The sequence below is a fragment of the Adelges cooleyi genome, unplaced genomic scaffold, assembly GCF_023614345.1.
Source record: "Adelges cooleyi isolate 19-005CV unplaced genomic scaffold, UGA_ACOO_1.1 ACOO_flye_CR_arks_rails_tigmint_CR_PRNA_574, whole genome shotgun sequence".
Lineage (NCBI taxonomy): Eukaryota > Metazoa > Arthropoda > Insecta > Hemiptera > Adelgidae > Adelges > Adelges cooleyi.
The window spans coordinates 9,952,741-9,975,879 of record NW_026096268.1 but is presented as its reverse complement, the minus strand read 5'-3'; the positions used below and the strand labels follow the sequence as shown (position 1 = coordinate 9,975,879).

Below are 23,139 nucleotides of genomic sequence, written 5' to 3'. Positions count from 1 at the left end.
AGGAGCATTGATTATAAGTATTATATTGTTTATTATAATATTTATAATCAATGGCAGAAATTGGGTATTTTATTTTTTAACCCGAATGAACTAATTATTACTAATTAACAAAAATATTTATAATATATGAACATTTGTCATTTCAAATCACCCTTAAGATTCAACATTATTGTGTATTAATTAAAAAACAAATGTTTTCTTATTAATTGTTCGTACATACATATTTGTAATTATTTGCATGTACTCGTAATAATTTTTGAACTTATTATTATTATATAATATAGGCTGTATAAAAAAGATCATAATTTTGTTCTTTTTTTTTCAAATGCTATAAATCACTTTTTTTCTAGAGTATTTTATCCTTGAAAAAATGCTGTAAAGTGCTTGGTAGTATTGATTTTTTAAACGAAGGCGCTACCGGTGACCTCTAAATATTCTATTAATAACCTGGACAAATTAAGAAAATTTGTTTTTATCCAATAGAACATTCCGCCAAGAGGTACCAAAAAATAAAACATTTTTTATAGTTCACTCTAATGGATTTATTTACATATTATAATATATATTACAACCATATTAAGTTTACTCCTCTTGCCAACCCCACCCATCCCAAATTTCGCTTATGACCAACCTAACACTCGTTATTACTCGGTTCTGTTCTAATTATTATGTAATAACTTTTATATAAAAAAAAATATGCCTATATAGGTATAGCTTTTTAAGCATATAGGATAATCACTATTATTATGTAATTAAGTACGTCGCAGTAACTACATCCTAACAGATTGCTATCAAATTCATAACATCCTTTTTTGTTTTATGTGAGTCCTTGAACGAACCCGGGTTGGCTATACTATTTGTTTTTCGTGTATCACATTCGGTTAACACCGACATACACGGCTATTATATTGTACAGTTACTACACGCATACAAACACTTATACCTACCTGTTTATTTGTTTTTAACGATTTCGTTTTCCCCCGGCTGTTTGTACGAATCACACCAACTAAATGGCGAGTATTTTGTATGATGCTTTTAACTCGACAACAATTATTGTTGTTGTACAGTTTAATTAGTTTATTGATCCACAAGCAAAAACCTAACCGTGAAAAAAGGGCCAAGTTCCAGACCCCCTCGCAAAAAAAAAAATCGTCAGCCCCTCAAAGCAGTGTTACCAACCAGTGGCGTATTTATGGGGGGGGGATATGTGGGATAGATCCCCTCCCTTGCCCTTTTTTTTTTTACATAAGACTTAAGTATACACAGAACAGATCCCGCATTCTGTAATCTGTTTGGCGACATACTAATCTACTAATACATGTAGGTATATATTTTTAACAGTTGAATATATACCGATATTTATTCACTTTGTTATCCTGTGAGTGACATTACAACAAGAACAAATAAATTAAAAATAGGATCATCCTGGCGAAACCGGCTAAAACCTTATGAATAAAAAAAAGTATAAATATTATTATATTCATTGTTATTAAATGCCTTACATGGGAGTTACTGAAGTCAAAAGCTTAAAGGTAAAAGGAGCTAAACCCAATTTTTTTTTTTTTTTGATGATGGACTATTTTTGGCTAGGACATGACCATATTTTACATATTTTTGGAGGACTATTATTAGTTTTTGGGTACCTTGCCCCCGAAAAAACTAAAAAAGTCTATAATACTTTAAGAAAAATAAGGCTCCAAAAAAAATATTTCATATCCCCCCCCCCTCAAGAAAATCCTATATACGCCTCTGTTACCAACTATAGCGAGGCCGATTCTGACAGGAGTAACGTGTTTTGGTTTCTGCGCAGGACCTTTCTCTCGCCGAACAGAGAGTGTAGTTTAACGTTCAATCGTTTATTCGATTCATAAACCCAATTAATATATTTATGTGATTACTCGATATTTTATTCGAAATACTTTTTTGTTTACTCGATTCTTTACTAGTTAATTCAATTTATTCAACTCTTTTACTCTAATTATTGTCTTACTTGTTCATTATATTATTTGTCTATTAGATTTATTTACTTTTAAACAAAGTTTATAAAAACCTTTATGATTTTTTTTTTTCAACAATATTTCCTGCAAAATCCTTTTAAGCGAACAATTTTGATTTTTCAAAAAATATCGTTTAATAGCTCCCCCTGTATAGTAGAGTAATGATCTCATATCATTATCACATAGATCCCACACACATTTCAGATACACCATGTGTATAAAGGTTTTACGGATGATCGAAATGATCTATAATAATTACTTCATCAGTATAATATTTAACCAAAAATTTCGATCCAAGCGTTGAACAATAATAATTATGAGGCATAAAAAAATGAGGAGTCATTTTTTTTTCTATCATTTGTTTTGTATATTGTTAGCATAACCATTGCTAAAATATGCTAATGCTTTACAGGTTTAGGATGTGAATATATTACTTATTATGTATATAGCTCAAGCTGCTATAATATGTAATGGTTTTTTGTATTTAAAACGTAATATTTGATTCCGAACACATTATTAGTCTTGTAATGTCTGGTTAGGTACTAAATAACATGTTATGCATAGATAGGTTTTATACCTATTTTTATGTACATATATAGATGATGATTTGGCCGTCATCGTGACTGACGACGCCACAGCGAAGCATTATAATATTAGCCTTGATATTTTTAAAAACAAAATATCTAGTTGTACTAAAAAAAAAAACCAGCTGGTTAGGTTAATAATTGTCAATCAACAGATAATTATATTCTGGAATGAAACAAATTATTTAAAAAGCACCAAAAACGAGTGCATATTATAATATAAAAGTTGATGATCATACATGTACATGATATAATTAAAAATATTTCAATTAAAAATTATATTTTTATTCTAATTTAAAAAACGTACAAATAATAATGCTTATTAACGCTTTTTACATTTTCTAAATATACAAGCGACTTTTTTTCTAAGTAAAAACCACCTCGAAAGGCAAAAGTAAAGTCGACCGCTTCAAATCAAACTAAAGTTCCTTTCTATGTTGTCGTCAAACATGGTTTTGTAATAAATTAGAAATTAAAAAATTTCAAATGTTTCAATTTTAAGCCTTTAACAGAAAATGTTTTAAAACTAATATTGTGATACTTAAACTAATAATATCTCAGCTAGTTTAAGAACCATTGTTTTGAGAAAAAAATTAAATAGGTCTGTTTTTTAAATATGTAGATAATTTTTGTTTTTCTGTACATTTTATGCAATTTTTTGGACCACCAAAAAAAATTACATAGTTTAAACATTTATTTTTTGTACCTATCTCCTGTAAACCTGTTCTTCAGTTTTGTTTTGTATCGAGGAATTTTGTAAAATGGTTCTGGTTTTTTTAATCGTTTAATTTGGAAATATTTCACTAACTAATACCATTTAATTATTGTTATCTTGTTTTGGTTCATTTAAAATATCGTAAACATCGTTTTGTGATTTGTTTTAGATAAATTATCATTATTTTTGTGTTTATTATTTTGTATGTTTATTATCCATGTCAACAGTCAGCCATTAAATAACAAATTGATAAAATATTATTGTTATTATTTTTTTTTTTTTAGAGGTATGATTTAGACAAATCTGTACGAGCACGACAATTATTTTTGTCATTTAAAAATAGATAAATAGGTCGATGAATTAAATATTATCTTAAATAATAATAATAATATAATAACAACAACAGTGTGATAGATGTTCTGTTGATTAAAAATTAATATGCGCGCTATCTATATAAACACTTTTCTCATAATAGTATTCATAGATTTTACCATACTTAGCCTTTAGGCATAAAATTAACGATTTCAGTTTAGAAATCGACTGATTTAAATATATTAAACCTAGTACCTATATGATACTGGATTATTATTTACTTTTACAATAAGTATATATGAATATTAATTATTATCAAGACAAAGAAATTCTCAAACATCATAATATTGGCGAACTCGAACAATTCTAAAACATAAGTTATGTAATATCATTGGAATTTGTCGGTAAACCATATTATGCAAATAATGTTACTTAATAATTAAAAATAAATAAATACTAAAAATGGTGTACTATAATGAGACCATTGGATAAATAAGAACGCCTATAAAGTTATGTATAGTATTTTAAATCTATTAGGTATTTTAATATCGTAGCGAGATATTATTGTGTTGACAATTTAAAATTAAATTAGCGATTAACAATAACACCTATTTGGAATTTTGATAAATCTTCATTGGGAACATAACTTGTAGTTGAAAACTAAAACTGGTTACTGGTAAATACCAAATGGTATCAACCATAACAAAATGCTTTATAGACATAATTTAGATGTTTTTACAGTAAACTCTGAGCAGTTTGAGCCACTTATAAATTTTATTATACTTAGGTATTACTTTTATAACCTATTTAAGTGAGAGATAAATTATACCAATAAACCAAAGAAGACACGGTGCAAGTCAAAAGTGAAAGAGCAAATTCGACACGGTAACACAACATGTAAGTATATGTGTTGATAGAAATTCTACTATAAAACTATCCAAATTCCAATTTTAAACTACCGACAATTGTTATCGCAAATGGGTAGTAATGCGATAAAAGAAAGATTAGGTAATTATTACGTTTTCAAATACTGAAAATGAAAATAAAAGTAAAAAGTGTTAAGTATGCTATTATAAAGTAGTTATATAAGTAATTTAAGGGCACTCGTATTATTAATAAGTGATTAACTCGTTTGGAATGGATTAATTACACGACTGAAATTAAATAATAATCCTTTTGATATAGATCACAACTAAGATAGCGTAAATTATTATAATTAGAAAAATAAAAGTGTAATGACACAAGACAGAAAATTAAGTAACATTATTATAATATGCAAGTGTTGTTAATACTTAATGCATTGAAAGTGTAATAAAAATAAATAATATAATAAATAACGTATCGTTTTACCAGGTTTTTATAACATGTAAATACATAGGCGTTTTGCTTTTTTAGCTTTGTAATGTCGTTATATATATTTAATTAACTTTTTATAATAATTATAATATGCTTGACTGTTTGATAACCAATTTTAAATAAATACTTTTAAAGTTATTAAAGTATATAAGATTGAAGTCTTGAGGTGTGGTGCGATTGAATAATGTGCGCATATAAAAACAATATTACACTTTACTCTTCCTCCAGTCTTGAATTTTGAAATTAAATACATTTAAAAACACTTATTAAAAACCGGTTATTGATCAGTAAAAATTTGAAGTAAATTATTCTTGAATTAAAGAACTCCAATAATTGTTTTGCTTTACTTAGTGAACGTAAATCCCCTATTTATTAACACAATTTTGTTTATAAAATAATATTTCACAAATGAAACACTTACATATGTTTGTTTATTGGTATATAATCACGGTGATTTTAATTGGTTGTTAATTATTTTATAAGACTATAGACGTGTCCTTGGCAAAGAGTTTAACTATTTTTCTAACCTAAACAAAGCTACGCAAAATACGTTTATTCGGTTTATTATGATAGTTTTAAAGCAAATATATTTATTATTATTATTTACATCATCAGACTAAGTTTTGAGCGGTTGGTTGGAACTAAAAAAAAAAAATCTATTGTATTACCCAAATTACTATAACAAACCGTACTATTTGTTTAGTGGTCTTGTCTAAAAAATTATAAATATTAACTATATACTGTTAAGGTGAGAATTTGGTGATTAATCACGTAATCTTTGTATGTCACGAGCAACAATTAAATATAACTTAATTACCCAAATGTTGTTATGAATATGAAATAATGACTAATAGGGATTTTTAAAAATAAATCCTTTATACCAAAAACAAGTTTCTAAGGTATTACAAAAAAAAAATCCTACAACATAATTTATTAGATATAATTGTTAGTAGTTATATTAATAATAGTAGGTAGTAAATTTAAATTGTGTTCTTCTGGTACCTACCTTATATATAAGAAAGACATACAACATAGTGTTAAAGAAACGAAATGTAAATATACTTACTTTTGGAGATTATAATGCGCACCGTTTTATGCAATATTTTCAAACCTATAATTTGTCAAAACAAAAAAAAAAAATTGTACAGAATTATAATAATATCTTAAAACAATACTACAGCAAAATGTTCAAATAGTGAGCAAACCGAGTTTTAGATGACTATACAATTAAAATATAGAAAAGTGTTTTGAAAAAAAAAATCAATATTGAACACAATAATGCAATATAATAAATAACCAAGTGTGTTCCAAATCATACAAATACAACAATAAAACTATGAAGACATATAACATATTTAATAATGAATATAATTTAAATTAGTATAATAAAAAAATGTAATTTTTTTTTTTTACTTTTTTATACTTGTTTCTTTAATTATTTGTTAATTGAATAGTTCTCATGTATTGTCAATGGTTTATGATAAATAGGAATGTACCTAAAATATCAGAGAAAGCCTCTTGTTTTAACCAAAAATAAAAACGTACTCTGTCGCGTCGGTCATAAAAATGAATATAAATATAAATGACTTTTTGAAGGGGCAGAGCAAAAATATATTTTTAACAAATTGTAACAATTTTTTTATAATATGCTGTGTAGGTAACTTTTAAAACGTACAAGTCTTACAATCATTTACAAACTGTACAGCCTTTAGTTCGTACTTTTAGTTATCGGATAACCTAATGTAGGTACTTAAACCAAATCTGATAATGATTTCATCATTTGTGAACTTGATAAGTTAAAAATTCTCAGTATTTTTTGTGTTTTTTTTTACTTTAATAATTAGTATATTTACCAATGAAGTCTTATAAATATATATATATATATATATATATCTTATTTTTGACTCGATATAATATTATTGGAAATGATAAACAATTTAAATTAGACTTTTTAAATAGATATCATTTTAAAATAAATAACTTTCAATGTTTTCACGTGAACAACAAGAGCCATTTGTGCAAAATTGATATAAGTTTTTTTCGGATCAGCTACCTTCAAACTTTGTTGAACTGTGATAATTGGTAATGAAAAAAAATCCACGATAATTTTTAACGCTATTGTATATATTTTTTAACAAAAAAGTCATAAAAAATTCAAAATTCAATTAAGCAAAACTATAACCTAACCTACACCGTGTCACATCTGCAAAGGTGTGGTTCGACAAAAAAATATTTACATAACACAGATATTAGAAAAAAAAAAGAAAATATGTTGTTCCGGACTTAGCACCGTCGCAAAGAATAATATTTATTTATGAATAATATAATATACGTTTTATATATTTTGTTACACTCAATGCGCAAATAAAAAGGTAAACGTGCCCAATGAAAATAACATTTCAGTGTTTTCAAGATATTCAAAGACGTTCAACACAAAATAATATAATTAATATTATTTATTTATTGACACCCAAAGGGTAAAGTATATAGATGTGCATTAAATTAATATATAGATACAGATAACAAGACACAACATAAATACATTGGCGTTAAAACGAAAAATAAAAATTTACAATAACAAATTACTAACTTTAATTTTTAACTGTTGAAGTGAGTCGAAAAATAAATCATAATCAACAATTTTATTTGCAGAGGAGAGGAGTCGAAATAAATGGCTCTGGGCTGTATAGTTATTTTTAATAATAGGTACTAAAAAAGGGGTGCTTCATCTTGTAATGGAACTTTAAATTTTACTAACATAAGTAATTCTGGACAGTCAATATTGCCATAGTGGAATCAGCGAAAGCCCTGAATAGACTATCGAAGCTAAGAAACAAATAATGATACAAATTGTATCAGAAAATGTATTAATGATAATAATAATCACTTGGAGAAATTTAGGAAGTTGTAAAAAAAGGAATTTACACCAATTGTCGTTGTAGATAATTTAATATTCTTCGACTTTAAGACAGAGGTGAGGGGGCATTTTTTTTAAGCAATTTCACCTAATGAAATTTTCTTTCATATGTGCACTGCAAAAGTGTGGTTCGTTAAATTAATATTTACTTAATATTTAATTCGACGAATACGATGAAAATGTAGATGTGTTATAATAATTATATCAATGTTATAACGTTTAGTATCTTATAAGTTCATTGAATTTTTTTCATTGAATATAATAAATCACCGTTTTCACTAATTGTAGATTATTCAGTTCCGCACTAGTTTTATTTTGCTAATTTTGCTATTCTTCAATTTGAATGTCAGAACTACACATGTTCATGTTAAATATTGTTATTACACTAGATTCATGTATTACTCGTTTAAACTTAATCAGATTTCTTTTGGTTCGAAGTTCGTGGAGAACACATTTTCTCATCAGGATTTAAAGGCGCACGGTGAATACTTACAAAGCTTAGGCGACACCGTCTTGGCGATGCTCGAGAAACTTCATCGTAGAAGGAAACAAGTACACAGTCTGCCTCTGATCTGATGACAATAAATGTATACTTGAACAACGTCCTGGGAACGTTGTTGGTCAGGACGTTCGACAACAAAGAAATAGCTGATTCAAGCGATACAAACAATTTACACTATAAAAAAGAATTCTAAAAGAGCATTGTAGCTGGAAAATGGCGGTTTATTTGATTTCGAAAAGTCCGGAAACATTGTACGACTCCAAAGTCGATCCGGATTCAGACAAAGGTTACCACTACGATGAACTCAACGACCTGCGTTTATCAGGCTATGTAAACTGGGACTATTTGACAAAGGATAAGAATGAATTGCAACAACAGATGGCGCATCTACACGACAGCACGTTGGAATTGAAACACACGATGATCACCGACGTGTGAAAAAAGACACGTTATCGATTTTCTATCCTAAAAATATGTTCTTCTTCAACCTCGAGTTGTCTCGAGATGAAAACAAAATCTCCACCTCGGATTCGCTTCGGACCGGCAAAACGGATTACATAAGGTTGTTGCTGACAGTTACTCTGAATGCAAAGTTGGAAAACGGAAACCACGCCAACATAGCCAATCTATTTGCGATGGTTCGACGTGGAATGTCTTACGACACTTCCTGTGTTGACGGAAGTCGTTTCGTATGTATTGTTGGTCAGAAATATGTTTTACTAGGGACACAAAAAATTCCAAGACGTGCCGACCAAAGCTAAGTTGTTCGAATTGGGCAAAACCGTCCATCGAGTACTCGGACAATTCACCGACTTAAAGATTTTACCCAGAAAAGTTCAAAGACATTTACCCACGCCGAATTGAACCATCTGATTAAATACACCGGTAAAGAAAACATACAAACGGCGTTGCCAGAATGGTTAGCCACGGTTTTCAGGCGATGCTCCAACCTCATGGGGCTTAATAAATTTAATTTCCTCGACCAACATTACCCCATAAACTTGAAAACCTAATGTGATTGCAATAATATCGTTGAAGCGTTAAAAACAAACACCTCAAGTGTTGAAATATATGTTAAAGAATTGAACAACTATCGAAACGATTACCACGTTGTTGTAAATTCCAATAAATACGTTTCCTACGAAAATATGTTTCTGGCTAATACCGACAGCTATGACATTGTAGACGAAAATAAACTCGGTAAGTAATAATTTTACATTATAATTGCTTCTTTGTACTTGTAAAAGACAACATATATTTAATATAAAACTTAGTCGTAAAAATGCGTTTTCTATATAGACTATAAATTTTCACAGTTCTCTTTCTAGTATGATATTGAACTTTGAACTCTTTGTGTGAAAAATGAGAAAAATTTGTTGCAAATGAAAATTATAGCAATTTTTTTACATTTTTTTTTAGGATATAGCATTCTTATGCCAAAACAAGAACAAAAAGAATCAAGCCATTATGTTCGTTTGCTCGAAGATTTTGTTAAAATAAAAATATCACAGTCAAAATTATTAAATAGTTAAAGTGGTTTGACTAAAATATTGAAATACAATTAATTCTTTTGAAAAAATTGTATAAGGTGAAGGTTTATTATTAATTTTATTATCATCACATTTTTTTATTGTAGTTATTAAAACCATATGGATTATTAAATAAGTTGAACGTCTTCATAGTTTTATCGTTGTATTTGAATGTTTTTAACACATACTTACTAATATATTGATACATAAAATTTAAAAAGTACCTATATTTTAACACTTGGCAATTTATCATATTGTATTGTTGTTTCAATGTTAACTCTAATTTTTAATCGTAAAACAGCAATTTGTAATTTAACTCTATAAACTTTCAAAACTCAGCTTTTTCACTATTTGCACAACTTTCTGAAGTATTAGTTAAGCATATTATTACGTTGGCGTGTACCTAAAAGTATCATGTTTTATTTTGAAAATTGTAATTTTGGAAATATCGCACAAACCAATGCACATTATAATCACCAAAAGTAAATACTAAAATTTGGTTTCTTTAACACGTCAAATGTCATTGATTTGTGTTCTATCAAAAAAAAATAATTGTAATCAATATGTTTAATATATTATACAAAATCGTCTTGACTGTACTGATAATTATGCACAATTATTTTAGTAATATTTCTCAAAAATAAATATTGCCGGTACATTACTCCTTAATAAATAGTGGATTTACTCGTCGGTGAAGTAGATCCGTTGTTCATCTTCGCAAATTAAGCACATTATGGTCACGCTTTTAAAATATAAAAATCAAACTTTTCTTATCAACGTTAGTTGTTGTTATCAGCTGATCATAACAATTTAAAATAACCCGGCATCCGTGGATAGAGTGGATTACCCGGACCGCGGTAATAACCATATGTTTGTTATCAAAACATGAGTAATCGAGGTTATGAAAATATTTCAAGTGAAGTTGACCCTAAAATCAAAACATTATCATTTATTAAAAAAAAATAATTTAAATTTGATGTGTTAAATTTGAATATTTTCCTCTAAAATTGGTTTCAACCGATCCGAGTATTTTATTCGATTCGACGTTGATCGCATATTCGATTCGCAAAGTAATCGTTAAATATTATTCGGTGGGTAGATTTTTTTATTTTATTGATAACGACTCCCAGTCATAATATTAATCGTACCGTTTTATTGCCGAAATAACCTTTTTCAGCTGACCGCCAACCGTTTACTGTTGCCCTGTTGTATCGTATGTCAAAATGGGCGGATCGGCGAGCACAACCAGCAGAACATTGGAAATCGAAAATCCCAACGTAGTCAACATATCGGAAAAAGTCGTCGACAGACTTCGAGGACAAGCGCAAGGCGTGAACGCGGAGGCTATCGGTGTGCCGACTTATCAAATCCAACCTTCAACCTTACAAATACAGAAGTCGGTCCAAGAAGCGTTAGAAGAAAATGATAAAAGATGGGAGCAACGTTTTCGTCATGTACACCAAGAACAAAACGCGCTTAGCCGCAAGATAGAAAACGAATACAAGCGGGCGTACATTTCGGTAAAAGAATTGTTGCCCGAAATCGGAGACGGAGTGCTAAGCCAAGGGGTACAGAAAAAGGAACAAGATTTACTGGAATGCTTGGCTAAAAATAAAGGCTCGCCGTTGAACTGCAACGATACCGTTAAAGAATATCAAAAGACACTTTTTCAAACTTCGAGTAATCAAACATTGTGAAAAGCATGTGATTGCGTCTAGCCTTAATAGAAATAACAAGAAACGCTATGTGTACATTTGAATTATATAATATCTCGAAAAAATATTTAATTAGTATTACTTTGTTGGTTCAATAAAATGTTACTACTTTGTTATGTATATAGTTAAGACGTTTCTTGACACAGTAGCACAGTAACAACCACTGAAAACCTGCAATCGCTACGTGAATGGTTTTTTTTAATAACTCGCCGCAAATGCGTTTGCTGTAAAAGATTGCAGACAGTATTGTTAGACAATTATTCTTTTATTTATTTACAACTCAAACGTAACAAATTAACTTCAATGTTGAATTAAACTTGGTTATTAATTTAACTCAATTAACAAAAAACAAAAAAGGTAGAAAAATTCAAGATTGTCATTGTAGTAAGTTTTGAGCCGGTTTACTGCTCTTTAAATATATTTATATATTTTTTTCATTTATTTATCACAAAAAGTATGCGTTCATTTTTATTTTAAAAAAAATTGTAACACAACGTCACATTATGTGCGACAAATTAAACTTATATTTTGAGCATATTCGATAGGTTTATACCAATTTGTTAAGTTACTTTCGCTCTTTTTTCTCAAAGAAAAACATTAAGTCGAATTTTGATCGCTCGATTTTCATATCACTCTGTACGTAATGGAATTACTGTTTCTGGTAAATAAATGCAATAAATATAGGAAAAAACATAAAACCCAAACGTACAGATATATGTTTAAACTATAAAATCTTGACGGAGACCATAATATTGTATAAGTGACCGAATGTCTGAATGTATCTAAAGAAACAAAAAATTAAAGACTGAAATTATAAGCACTACGACCAAATTAGTATATCGATACAATATATGAAATACTTTACCAATAGTCAACACGCCGTATCCCACGTTTTCAGATCCCATTCTGTACGAACACGTGGGCACGATGATTTCGGTGACGACGTGTGGGGATTGTTGTCCGAACCTCCACTGCGCTCCAGACATACTGCTTAAATTGTTGAAACCCAGTCTTTGTACAAATATACGTTCTTTTGTTTTCGCGTTGCTGACAAAATTGTACGAGTTATGATCGTGAGCGGAGATGATGAATTCATTGTTAAACTCGTGTAACACCTGCAAAATGTAATTTCATAATTAAAGTTCATCCAAAATCACTTGAGTAAATAATGGGATGTTACTTTATCCGTGTATTGGGACCATTTCGTCGTCAACGGTACGTGTGAAAACATAATTTTTATTGTTTTTGTCGAATTAGAAGTGTCTGTATTATTAGGCATTGATTCTATTAATTTGTTTACCTAAATTTTAAATTTATTGTAATTATTAGTAATAATTTATGAAAAAAAATTAATAAAAACCGTTACCATAATAAATTGAATATTTTGTTTTTCAATTATTTCCGGCGACCCAAAATGGGCATTGAAACGATCGACTTTTTCTCGGATAACAATTTCTTCTTCGCCTCCGATATCGTTGTCACCCGGAATGAAAATCACCTAAATGACAATTTGACCGTTTAACATCGTTTACAACAGAACAAAGAGAAACTATTTTTATAAACTCACATTCTGCGATGCTATAGGAGGAGAATTTTTCAAGAAAAATATCTTGCAAAACCTGTACAAATATCTTTCGAAACATTGTTGGTCGGCCAATGATCCTTCGTCCATCAGATCACCCATGAATACAACATTGTCGGGTCTGACGTGTTGGAATGCCCGGCCATAAGTGTTAAACAAGTATCGATCACTGTCCCAACGCGTCAACAAATTTTCATGCTCTTCACCCAATATTTGTGGATCGGCCACTAACAAAACTCTAGTGCAATAATCTTCATTACCGCAATACAACGATGGCCAATTGCCTGCATACAGCGAATATACAAGCCATTCGTTATAAATTACGGTTGCGGCTATAAAAAACGCTAGCACATAATTGATGTATTCACTGCAAAGAAAATTAAATATTCTATAGGAAATTATTGTTCATTACTACAACAGGCGCCTTATGGCATAGGAGTTGTTAAGCCATGCACAGCACCTACTTAAGAGAAGTAGTTTTAAACCAATAGTAATACATACGTACTTGAGCCGGTTTAATGTTATTTGCGAGAATGTTTTTAATCTTGACAAATAAAACAATTGGAACATTTTTGTTATTAAAAATATTGCATTAATACTTAATTTAATCGAAATCTATTATGTTTGTACATCAACGTTACTTGTATTTATTAATACCGATTAACATGGTTAGATAAACTTACTAGTAAAATAGTTATTAAACATAATATTATAAGTACGGTTAAAGGTGCATTTTTTTATTTGATTTACGATAACGTGACTTTTTTTTTAAGTATCTGATGCGCAATTTTTGTTCTCTTGTCTGAGATTCATATTATTTCAAATTGTTTTTATTTACTATCTAGTGTGCTCTACTATCAGCAGGTCTGTACGGACCCGTTATCACAATAACGATAACGTAACGTTTGATAAAAAAAAGTAAAACGGTTGTACTCCATGGTACAACCAGGCTCGGTTGTAACCATAACCGACCGGACGACGGTAGAGTAGCTGCTGGCAAAACGAGAAACGACAGCGGCTCCCTATTGGACGGCACGGCGGACGACCGACCAATCGAGACGTTCGGACGTTTTTCGCCGCGACGGTGGCCACACTGTAGCGAAAAACCGATATGTCACGGCCAACCTCCCGGCCCGGCCGCCGCCCGCCGGTGAGCAGCGAGCGGTAAGTGGTTGTTGTTCTCGTAGCGTTGTCTCCCCCAAGCGGCAAGCATACTAGCGAGGCCCGGAGTCGAGTCGTCGGCCGTTCGATGAACTTGAACCGTGTCGGGTTACCGTACTTTAGCATTTGATTGCCGAAACGATGTATTTGAAATCGAACTAAATATACAAACGAAAGGTGTGTTTGTTGCGCGCGTTACCGTTGTTGTTTTACACGTTTTGTCCGGTTTACATATTTCGACGCGGGTCGTTGTTGTCGATTGAACACCTTGCTTTGTGCCCGTACACGTAAACATGCTGTACATCAGGTATACGAGGAACCTGTTCCTCCGTGGCGTTGCGGTCATCTACCTGCAAGCGTTCATCTCGCTCTACGTGCAAAAAGCCGGTAAGTCGCCAACGAAACGATACTTGCCGCCCGGCTCCGGTCAGTCCGAACGCCGTGGACCGCGTTTGGACGCCGTCCGTGTGCCGTTGAACTTTCTATGAGTGTACCGTGTATTGCGGTGCTGGGCCAATTATTTATCACCCCACTAAAATAATTATTCGGATTAGATTATTTTTAACTGCATCTGATTTTCCACGCTAACCGTACAAAAATAAATTCTCACCATTTGAAATTATTGTTTTTCTCGCAAAACGATAGCAATTTTGTGTATAAATATAGATAATTATTTTTTCTGGAAAATTTTAGATGGCCTATGTGTAGTGAGCTGGGTGTTCTAAGTCCAGTTTCAGAACATGTGGATAAGTGTAGTCAGGAAGGAATCAAAATAACTAAAAACTAGTATAACGTAACAATCGCTGAACGACATTGATCGACAATGCGACGATCGGGGTCTCTTTTATATTGAGATACTTTCTATTTACAATAATAATTTCGTAATATGTAATTATTTATTAACTACAATGGGAAGTTCTTAGTTTTACTATAAGGTTTATAGGTTCTTAATTATATATTTCTAAATATTCATCAATTGCATAATAGTAAAACTAGTAGGTTCACCACAATAAATTTAGTCAAGTTCCCAAGCGGTTATTTTTCAAAATGTGTTTGTGTGTGTGAAGACCATGGGCGTAATTTGGACACCCTTTTTTTTGCCAATTTATAGCGTTTTTTTTACGCTGATTACGAATCTGTAGTCGGAATTAGGCGGACTCCTCTAGTTCAAAAGTTATAGCTACTCGAAATTGTGCGTATAATAACAGGCGACGGCTGGTGCCGAGCCATACATTTGTCGGCGATGCGAGGATAGGTTGGTTTAGTCCTTAAGGAAAGCTGTTTCTTCCTCTGAGGGCTTTGGGGGCGTTCGAGTCGGCTCCTGAAGCCAGCAGGCGTTGAAAGTTCAAACACGCGTAAATAATCATATTTCAAGTAGCTATGACTTTTGAACTAAAGAAGTCCGCCTAATTCTGACTTCAGATTTGTAATCAGCGTAAAAAAAACTATTTACAGCAAAAATAAGGTGTTCGGTAAAGTGAATTTGTTACAGACTATGTTTTCGGGTTTTTCTCGTCAAACTTAGTTTCTAAATTATGCCTAAAACACTCGTTCACCCGCAAACGACCTACGACGCAATAGCGGTTAAAAAAAACTAATTACCACGTTTATATACAGTCACTAATACCCATTGTGTTAATTTGTTAGCTATGAATAAAAATGTGTAATAATACGCATTAATAATTCCATTCGATTTGTCGAATCGTATATTACATAAGTCTTGGTTGAAATAAAAGACAGGAAATTAGATATTGAATGTTTGTTGCGAAAAACAAAAAATCAATGTTTTATTGAGGAATAATTATTTTAGTTTTTTATCGTTGAGTAAATGCCTCCGCAAAAAGTGACCTAATTAACAAAATTGTTATCTTATGGGAAAAAACTTAATTTGTACCAGTTTTAAAATTCAGAATACATACATTGGGTATCATGTGGGAATTCTTTTTGTTTTTTATGTGAATTACACATCTTATTACTTAAACAAACATATTTTTTCAATTAAGAAAATGAAAATATTATCTAACACATCTATCTACATTATCTACTGAATACAAGAATACAAGTTAATGTCATTACTTTTTAGCGAAATAATTAAATATTGATTATTGTTGTTTATCGTTTAAGGTTTGTACGGGGACAACGGCATCTTACCTGTACAGAATGTACTTCGCAATGAGAGCCCGAAAATATGGGATAAATTTTTTGCGAAACCCACTTTGCTATGGTTTTCGTCGGAAATTGGATTGACTGTTGAATACATGTTTGACGTAATTGCTTTGGTCGGAGTGCTTTTTGCTTTTCTCGGGTAAGATCTCTATATTAAATCGCCTACCTTAACTTTTGAACCTATAAATAATGTATGTTAAATATGTGCCGACGTAAATATTTGATAAATAAAAAAAAAAATATGAGTCAGGTTAGATTATAATAATTACGAGCTCATTTAATATCACTATTTATATTGTAAAACAGTTACCGAATGTTTTGTATTATGTAATTTTTAAGAAGTCGACTACGAATAATTTATAACGTTTAGTTAGTTATTTCTATCCACGACGTACCATATGTTTATGATTTACAAAGAACATTAATGTAACTCATGATTAGATACATAAGACCAATAAAACCTTAGCCGCAACAGCGTGGTATCTATTTGTTAACTCGTACAAAACAAATACACAGTTCTTTTTTTTATTTTTCAGACAATTGTCTTCTATTGTAGTGTACATAATTTTTTTCTATTATAAAAAAATACCTAAAAATTAGTGGGTTTGTATTATGTATGTAGAATACCTCCATTTTTCTGTAACATAAACAAAACTATAAAAATAAATACAATAAAACAATTTTTTAATTTACATTGTAATATTTATTTTAATATTTGTACATTGTAATTAAAAAAGTATAAACATAATAATTCCATTGAAAATTAATAAAATTTATACCCTAAAGATTTATTTACAATAATTTTTTATTTTGTTTAAAAAGCTAATAAACATATAACAAAAACTAATAATAACTGCTTATTAAGTTTTGGCTTGATAAAAAAAAAAAAAAAAAATAACAAAGTAAAGTAAAGTTAAAATTGTATAAACAGTTAATTTAATTCAGTCAATTGATATAATTAAGTTATGATGGCCACATAATTAATGTTCAATTTATGAAAGACGTATTGATATATTTATATTTTACGGTTATTCGTTTATTCCTTGATATAAATATTTATTCTGCCTTTTCTAAGTATTTTTAATGCATAATATTTGTATTTTATTACAGAAAAAAAAATCTTGTTTATTTGTTAATGATTTTATTTTATTTAAACAGGCAGTAGGACAGTTTAAGGATAAATTAAACTATTAAGTACTTTGTTTTACATAAATGTCTGATAATATAATCTGTACTAAACAATTAATAAAATGTAATAATGTGCCTTTTGTATTCAGGTTTGTATCGCAAAAAGTATGCAACAAATTTGTATTCTTCATTTTATGGATCTCGTACTTGTCGTTGTACAACGTCGGTCAAGTGTTCATGAATCATTTAGCGTAAGTACTCGACATATTATTATAATAACTGTATTTGACGAGTGGCCAAACAAGTAAAGCGATGCCAGTGCTTTGTTGGCGTTCACTGTCGTCGGTTCGACATTCAGTCGGTCATTAGCATTACATTATATTATTGTAGTATTTAAAAAAAACGTTTTTCGGTTACAGCGACCACCTACTTTTGGAAGTTGGCTCATTGTGCATATTGGTCGCTCCATTTTTCCACCTGAGACCCAAACCGCCATCAAAAAAACGCAATTTACGTCTGCATACCTCGTTGGTGTCTTCGCCTCATGATGGAATTCCATTTTGGCTCGTCAGATGGTTGCTGTTCAGAGTATCGTTTTCTGCCGGCATTGTTAAAATGATCTCGAAAAATCCCGCTTGGTACGATTTGACCGGTAAGACTCACAACAATAGTAGTGTATGATCGAAAACTCGATAAAGTCTTAATTTGTGAATACCATTTTGTTTTTTTCTTGTAGCTATGTCGAAATATTTCGAGACATTACCGTTGCCAAATACTATTTCATGGTACGTTCACTATTTTCCGGCTTGGTTTTTGAAATCGGTGACCGTACTGGCCGAAGTGAACGAGATATTCGTACCTCTTTTGTTTTTGGTCCCGATACGATCGGTTAAAAAACTGGCATACTATATCCAGGTAAATATTAAGGTTATTAAAAACAATCAACTAGCAGAGTATATTATTAAATTGTTTGTTGTTTCGGGCATTAGATATTTATGCAATTCGGAATATTGGCTTCTGGAAATTTCAGCTACTACAACCTTTTGAACGTGGTCCTTTGCTTGTCGCTGTTGGACGACCATACGTTCTATAAAGGTAAAAATTATTTTAAAAAAAAAAGTTTTTCAATCGAAAATAAGTTAAAAATTTTATATTAAAAACGTTTTTATTTCCATTTTCAGAGTTGGCCTTGACGAAAAGTCGCCAATGGTGCTCTGCCATATTCACAAGATTAATGACGCTCAACGCTGCCGTTCTTTTGGTTGCCATCGTTGCTACGCTGTACAATTTCAAAATCAGTCCTTCAAACACACCCGATTTCTCTGTTGGTAAGTAACAAAGGTTGAAAAAAAAATGTATAACGTTTATTAATCGATATTTGTTCCCGATTAAATTAATGTTTTAATAGAGTATATATTATGATATTTTTTAAACATTAATCTAATTGGAAAAAAATATGATATTAAAAGTTTTTTAAAAAATAATGTTAGACATCTGGATTACATATCTAAAATAAAATTACAATATTAGTCAAGTTAAAGTTATAATGACTTCAGAAAATAATTTAAGTTCTATTCTTAACATAAAAACTTTTCATAACGAAAGAAAACAGTTGTTATCGATTCCAAATTTCAAAAATATTAAGTAGAAAACAAGATGTCTTTATCCAAGTTGATAAATTTTTACTTGTTATTTTTTCGATTAATTAGAATATAATTTAAATTTAAAAAAAAAATTATTATTCAAATTAAAAATTGTGTTTTGGAACGTGTTCTTTTTTTTAATGAATGTTCCAAAGAATAATATATATGTCAATGTCTTAGACTCCAACAATTTATAAAAAGTAATTTTTGTTAAGATATTAAAATGTTTGCTTAGTCGTTTCAAAAACAGGACAGTTAACAATACCAAATTTGGATGATGACACTTATCAGCTTGTCGCCACTTAATTTTATGTTGTTGTTGTTTTTTTTTTTTAGTCTAGAGGTAATAACTAATGGACTATGGATAATTGGTATTAATACCTATTTATGTATTTATTTTCCAGGGTTTACTCCTAAACAGTTCATAACATTAATGGAGAAAGCTATACCGTTTGTTTTTATCTACGCTGCGATTTCGTTTTTTTTCCAATGTGCACAATCGTTGTATGTATGTATGCCGTCCAAACTCGGTGAACCCATAGGCAATCTGTTAAAATCGACAACGTACTTTGGAATCTGTTTGTTTTTTTTCTTTTTGAGCTCCTACAAATTATCTTGTCTTCATCCGTCTGCAAACATTAACAGTACCCTAACGAAAGATATGAAAATAGTTTTCAACGATATAGCTCCATTCCAATTAAGCAGTTCCTACGTTCCGCCAAAGGAATTGATTAATTTCAATAGCCGCAATGAAATCATATTAGAAGGAGCCAACGACATCAAAGGACCGTGGTACGAATACGAGTTTTTGTACAAACCAGGCAACGTTAATGCAACTCCGCCCATCGTCGGTACGTTTTGGTTTTCGAGTTTTTAGAGATTACGACTGAAGTACTTATCGACCGTTGTGATTTCAGCTCCTTACAAGGCCATGCTCGACGAGCAGTTGTTTTTTGCCGCCTACTCGACTCCGGCTGAAAACCCTTGGTTCTTGAGTCTCGTGTTCCGTTTGTTGAACAACCAAAAAGAAGTGATTTCACTGTTGGACGTCCCGGCACGTTTCATCAAGTCGCCGCCAAAGTTCATAAAAGCATCGTTGTACAACTACAAATTCTCTACAAACGTCCAAAGGTAGATGACGTATACCATTAAATCCGACAAAATATGGCCATATAAGCTGCTTTTTTTATATATATAATGTATTTAAAAATAATATGGGCATTATGCAAAAAAAAAAAATTGGCAATATTACTCTATTGTAATTAATCTATGTTAATTTATCGTTTGTGTATCTGCAGATTGAGAGGCATATGGTGGACAAGAAAGTTTATTTCGGAATATCTCGCCCCTACGGACAAAACCAGCCAAGTTCTTTTGGACCAATTGAAAAGTTACAAATTATTGTTGAACAGGACACCCAAGGACATCAACCCGATTTTCAAGCGTAAGTTATAAATTTAAAAATAAAAAAAAAATGATATATTAACTGTTGGCGTAGGAATAGTTGTATAGTAATTTTGTTGGTCGTCAGCACAATAAACTTAACCCGTAAACCCCAGTTATTCGTTACATACTGTGCATTGAATAAACCTCGTCTTTTTACCTAATCAGTAAAAGTCTTGAGTATTAAAACGAGAATAATATATTAAATATTTTGACCGACATAGAAATATTATAAATTTAAATAATATACTACTATTTTCAAAACACAATGTGTCTTGAGTTAAATTGATTGACGTATGAAATTATTTAAAAAATCACAAACATCAATAAAACCTCATTGTTGTAAAAAATATGCCTTTTCCGCACTGCAACAAATCTAAAATATATTTTATCACTTTATCCAAGTAAAAAATTATTCGATATTTGCCCAGCTCATTAGAATAATATTTTGAACCCACCAAACATTAGATCATTTTTAATGATTTAATATAAAGAAGATTTGATTTAAATTTTAGTTTAAAAAATTATATCATAGAACTATAATATAAACTATAACTATGCTTATGAATATAGTTACATGTATTAAGAATTTTTGTCTAATTAATGCGAGGTGACTGAAAAAGTCGTTAAGTGTTATAGACTTATTATCAACTTTTCTAGGTGTGACGACAGGTTAATAGCATTACAGTTTTGCGACAACAATTAGATTAAACGATAATCTTTTAAACTATCATATTGATAAACAACGTCATTTACATTCGATTGGGTTATCACTTCACGTCAAATTAACAATCGTATACGTAACAATAGTTCAAATACATTACATTCAATCGTTAGTCACTTCTCTGTTGCGTAATAATAATTTATCTAAGTGTTATTTTTTAGTACGTCAATATTGTTTGAGCTCGTTTTTTCAGCCCGGTTAGAAGTATATGAGTCTAATTGTCACCAAGAGTGTTATTATTTTAAATCATTTTTAATTGAAATTGTGTACAAATGTCGTTGAAATACAATTTTTTTAGATAAACTTATTTTAAAGAATCACTAAGACTCGCGCGGTTTTTTTTTCAATATTATTTATAATATTATAATTTAATTCTATTTTTTTATTTGTTTACAGACATTTTGGATCAGATCAGAACAACGCAGCAAACTGTGATCGATCCACGTCTTTTGATTTTTGGTTTTTTAATGGCCGGTTTCGTTTGTATAGCATTTCCGGGCAGTTTCAAAAAAGAATAAAGCAACTGTTTAAGTTGAAAACGTTGCCGTGGTATAAGACTTAAATTTACTCCTTTTTGATTTTTTCTTAAAAGTTTTTTTTTGTTACCTCTCATATAAAATTTAAAAAAAATGATCTGTATGCCCCTCGTATTATTTGTCCTTTTAATTTTTGTATGTTTTGTATATACACTTATATGTTCACATGTTTTTTTTTTCGTTTTTTTTTTATTTTATTTTATTTTTTGTTTTATACATAATATATTTCATACATATAGATGGAAGAATTATACTAGTTTGTATCTATCGCATCAACATAATATTATATATTAAAAAAAAAAATTCTTTCAATATTAGAAATTTAGCCATTTTAGATGTGTGATGTTTTTTAGAAATTTGATATTTTCCTGCCACTTTTTCGATATATATATATGTATTTAAACACGATATTTACAGCTCTGATTACACTATTATTTATAGTATTTTCCATTGTGAACTTTTTTTTTTTATTTGTGTGTGTGTGTGTGCATTTCGAAACATTGAATAATAAAAACTGATATCTATTAATTAATTAAACGAGTTCTGAATAAGAGTACACCTTGAGCCATTAAAATTATAAACACTATGCTGCGTATGGTAATAATGAAATACCGGCAGATACTTTTAACGCCCCATGCCAGTTTTTTCTCTTAGATTTATTGCAATTTTGTCATTTTTCTTTTTGAAAACATTTTTGCTTACTTATGCTATATTATTATAATATTAGACAATACTCGAATTTTTATCTTTTTTTTTTTTATTATTATTTTCTAGAGTTTTATCGGCTTTTATGACTTAAACGATATTGTACATATTTTATTAACTATTTAAATTAAGAATACTTTGACTGGACGATAACCAGTTTTGAACAATTATTTTAAAGTTTAGAACGACAGGTGGAGTTTAACTTTCATAAGTTTTAATTTGTTTATTCAAAAATGGTTATCGACTGGTCAAAATGTTCAGCAAGTTGTTTTTTAATTTAAAAAGTCAATTAAATATATATATATATATATATATATATATATATATATATATATGTTACCATTTAAAAAACAAAAGTTGATCAGGCTCTTATTTTATTTTTATTGTCTAAAGGCTTTGCCTTGTCGCTTCAACCAATCTTCTC

General features: G+C 30.1%; 3 protein-coding genes across 3 annotated transcripts; 2 read left to right on the top strand and 1 right to left on the bottom strand.

Moving 5' to 3' along the window:
* Nucleotides 1-10,832: 10,832 nt before the first annotated feature.
* On the top strand, nucleotides 10,833-11,747 carry LOC126842650 (uncharacterized). The gene is made up of 2 exons (XM_050579706.1): nucleotides 10,833-11,003; nucleotides 11,090-11,747. The coding sequence occupies exon 2, from the start codon at nucleotides 11,136-11,138 to the stop codon at nucleotides 11,607-11,609; it is 474 nt and encodes a 157-aa protein (XP_050435663.1). The 5' UTR covers nucleotides 10,833-11,003; nucleotides 11,090-11,135; the 3' UTR covers nucleotides 11,610-11,747.
* Nucleotides 11,748-11,987: 240 nt separating this feature from the next.
* LOC126842649 (uncharacterized) lies at nucleotides 11,988-14,320 on the bottom strand. Its single transcript, XM_050579705.1, has 6 exons — nucleotides 13,715-14,320; nucleotides 13,195-13,576; nucleotides 12,994-13,125; nucleotides 12,808-12,927; nucleotides 12,493-12,742; nucleotides 11,988-12,409 (listed from the first exon to the last, which is right to left on the bottom strand). Exons 1-6 carry the CDS (start codon nucleotides 13,777-13,779, stop codon nucleotides 12,252-12,254), a joined length of 1,107 nt encoding a protein of 368 aa, XP_050435662.1. The 5' UTR covers nucleotides 13,780-14,320; the 3' UTR covers nucleotides 11,988-12,251.
* A 52-nt stretch (nucleotides 14,321-14,372) lies between these two features.
* Nucleotides 14,373-22,487, top strand: LOC126842648 (lipase maturation factor 2-like). The gene is made up of 11 exons (XM_050579704.1): nucleotides 14,373-14,757; nucleotides 16,495-16,675; nucleotides 17,814-17,915; nucleotides 18,084-18,316; nucleotides 18,401-18,579; nucleotides 18,654-18,759; nucleotides 18,846-18,992; nucleotides 19,712-20,158; nucleotides 20,225-20,438; nucleotides 20,606-20,751; nucleotides 21,871-22,487. Exons 1-11 carry the CDS (start codon nucleotides 14,664-14,666, stop codon nucleotides 21,990-21,992), a joined length of 1,971 nt encoding a protein of 656 aa, XP_050435661.1. The 5' UTR covers nucleotides 14,373-14,663; the 3' UTR covers nucleotides 21,993-22,487.
* Nucleotides 22,488-23,139: the final 652 nt, after the last annotated feature.